General features: G+C 40.0%; 1 protein-coding gene across 1 annotated transcript; it reads left to right on the forward strand.

Annotated features, from left to right (window-relative positions):
* The first annotated feature begins 240 nt into the window (after positions 1-240).
* Positions 241-1,823, forward strand: LOC115228509 (coatomer subunit delta-like). Its single transcript, XM_029799082.1, has 2 exons — positions 241-956; positions 1,529-1,823. Exons 1-2 carry the CDS (start codon positions 241-243, stop codon positions 1,821-1,823), a joined length of 1,011 nt encoding a protein of 336 aa, XP_029654942.1.
* Positions 1,824-2,409: the final 586 nt, after the last annotated feature.

A 2,409-nucleotide genomic window follows, 5' to 3' on the forward strand; every position in this document is an offset into this window, starting at 1 on the left:
TTTGATTCCATGTGTTTATAAAATAATATTTTATTATAAAAATAAATTATTAAATAATAATTAAATTGATACTAAATTTAAATATTTCTAGTGACGTGTCTGGTTATGGTACTGTTTTTAATTCAGTAATCATAGGTGATAATTTCAGCAGCAATACTCAACAAAAAAGGAACAGGTGAATTAAAAACAAATATTATAGAACTAATATCTCGACAGTTCGTGGATATCGACAGATCCACAATGGAAGGCCTACTGGCCGCCTTCCCACAACTCGTCAAAAACTCTAAAGACTACACATATGAAGAAATAGGCGAAATCCGCTACATCTATCAGCCAATCGAGGAACTCTACGTGCTTCTAATAACGAACAAGGCCAGCAATATAATGGAGGACATCGAATGTCTCCGTCTGTTCGCCCGAGTGGTATGCGAGTGTGTTCTGACAGTCCAGCTGTGTGAGTACTGTCCAGAAGTGACAGAGGAAACAGTCTACGACCAAACATTTGATTTAATATTCGCATTTGACGAGGTGGTCACTCAGGGCTACCGGGAAAACGTGACTCTCAGTCAAGTCCGGAAGTACATTGAAATGGACAGTCTGGACGAAAATCTCTACAATATTGAGAAACAGGCCAAGGAAAGGAAGGCTAAGCAAACCATCAGACAGGAGGCTCGGAGGATCACTCAAACTAAGATCCTGGAAGCCCGAATGGACCAACCTGAGGCCAATCCCCTCGCAGAAGCCATCAAACAGAAATTGTGGAAACATTTGACCAAGAATTCCAAACCGAGGGAGTATCCGACTGTAAATCACGTTATTCCTGAATTCCGCCAAAAGTCTAATTTTGTATTTATTCGTAGACCTGTGAGGAGTGCCCCCAAACCGGTGCCCGACTCCCTCAAACTTGGGAATACGAGCAAGGAGGCCGAGTTTATGGCTCAACTGCGAACAGAGGGGCACGTTTCGAGGACAGTCGACGTTGTTTCTACGGGAAATGTGCAGCGGAAATGGTGGTGATGTGTATGCATGTTTGAGTAGTGTTGTGGTGTTGGCGAAGGAGTCATTGGAGGTGGATGCAGATTGTGACATGGGATTGGTCAGTCTCAAAATATTCGGGTCACTTTCTGTGCGAATTGGGAATGGGGGGATGACTCGTTGTGCCGTGGTGGTGAAGGGGAGGGCAGAGGGGATTGTCTTCGAGGTGATTACTCTTCTAATTTGTAGACTCACCCCCGCATTAGTAAATCCGTGTTTGCCCAGAGTGGCAGATTGGAGTTGGCTGATACTAAATTTGAGTTCCCGTTGGACACGGACGCCTCACTCGTCAAGTGGCACCAGACTACGAAAGATGACTCAAAATTGCCCCTCTCTGGTTGATTGTTGGACACATGTGTAGTACACTGCTGGCCAAACCCGAGTTCTGGTGGGATGTGTCTTGTGAGTGTGGAGTATGATTTGCAGTCCTCAATCGAGTTGTATGATGTGGTTATGACAATTCCCCTCAGGTTGTGTTATCCTTCCAATGTAGGAATCCGAGTTCGGTTAAAGTGACTCAGTGTGACTGTGGGGAGTTCTTTATTAACCGGTCTCGAGGGTGTGTTGAATGGCGGTTGAGTTCGCTTACGCCTTCTCAGCCTACGGGGATGCTGGAGTTTACAGGAGAAGGGTCCCCCAAACAGTTTTTCCCAGTGAATGTGTCGTTTGAGTCGTTTTCGTGTCTATCTGGTGTTGGTGTGGAATGTGTTGTCGTTGGGGAGACGCAGGCTGACTTTGATTTTGAGGAGTCGCTGAATGTCAAGTCATATACTATTAGGTCTACCTAATTTTTATTATTACTATTAATAATAGTACGTTTAATTTCACTCTTTCTGTGCGCATATGAAAGTGGTGTTCTGTCGTTGACTAAGTGGATAGAATTCCTTTATCCCTTATTTAAGTAAAATTTATAAATAGCATTTTTACTATTCCAATTGTACTAGTCAACTTTATTCTACCTATTAAAGTAATCCAATTTTTGTGACTTTTTTTTGTGTTGTGTGATTTTGGTAATTTTTGAGTAATTTTTTTGAATAATCTAAAATTTAATATTGCTGAATAAACATTGGTTCTGTGATTTTAGAACAAATTTCATTATTTCAAGTCAATTTTTGAATTGTTCCCAGGTTTTCTTTTGATTATATTTTGTTAAATTTAAAAATTTTATTGGCTTGGCCCGTATTTCAAAATGTTTTATTTTCATTAAGATCAGCCATAATCATTTCCTGTTTTATAAAAATATTCTTAAACGGTTTTTGAAAAATCGTATTTTACGCATGAAGAAAAAAGTTTGTGAGGTAAGTGAATACTATGGAGGATTTCATTCTGTAATTTTTATTCATGTTTCATGTTTATTTATATCATGTTTATTTG

Source organism: Octopus sinensis, unplaced genomic scaffold, assembly GCF_006345805.1.
Source record: "Octopus sinensis unplaced genomic scaffold, ASM634580v1 Contig10780, whole genome shotgun sequence".
Taxonomy (NCBI): Eukaryota; Metazoa; Mollusca; class Cephalopoda; order Octopoda; family Octopodidae; genus Octopus; species Octopus sinensis.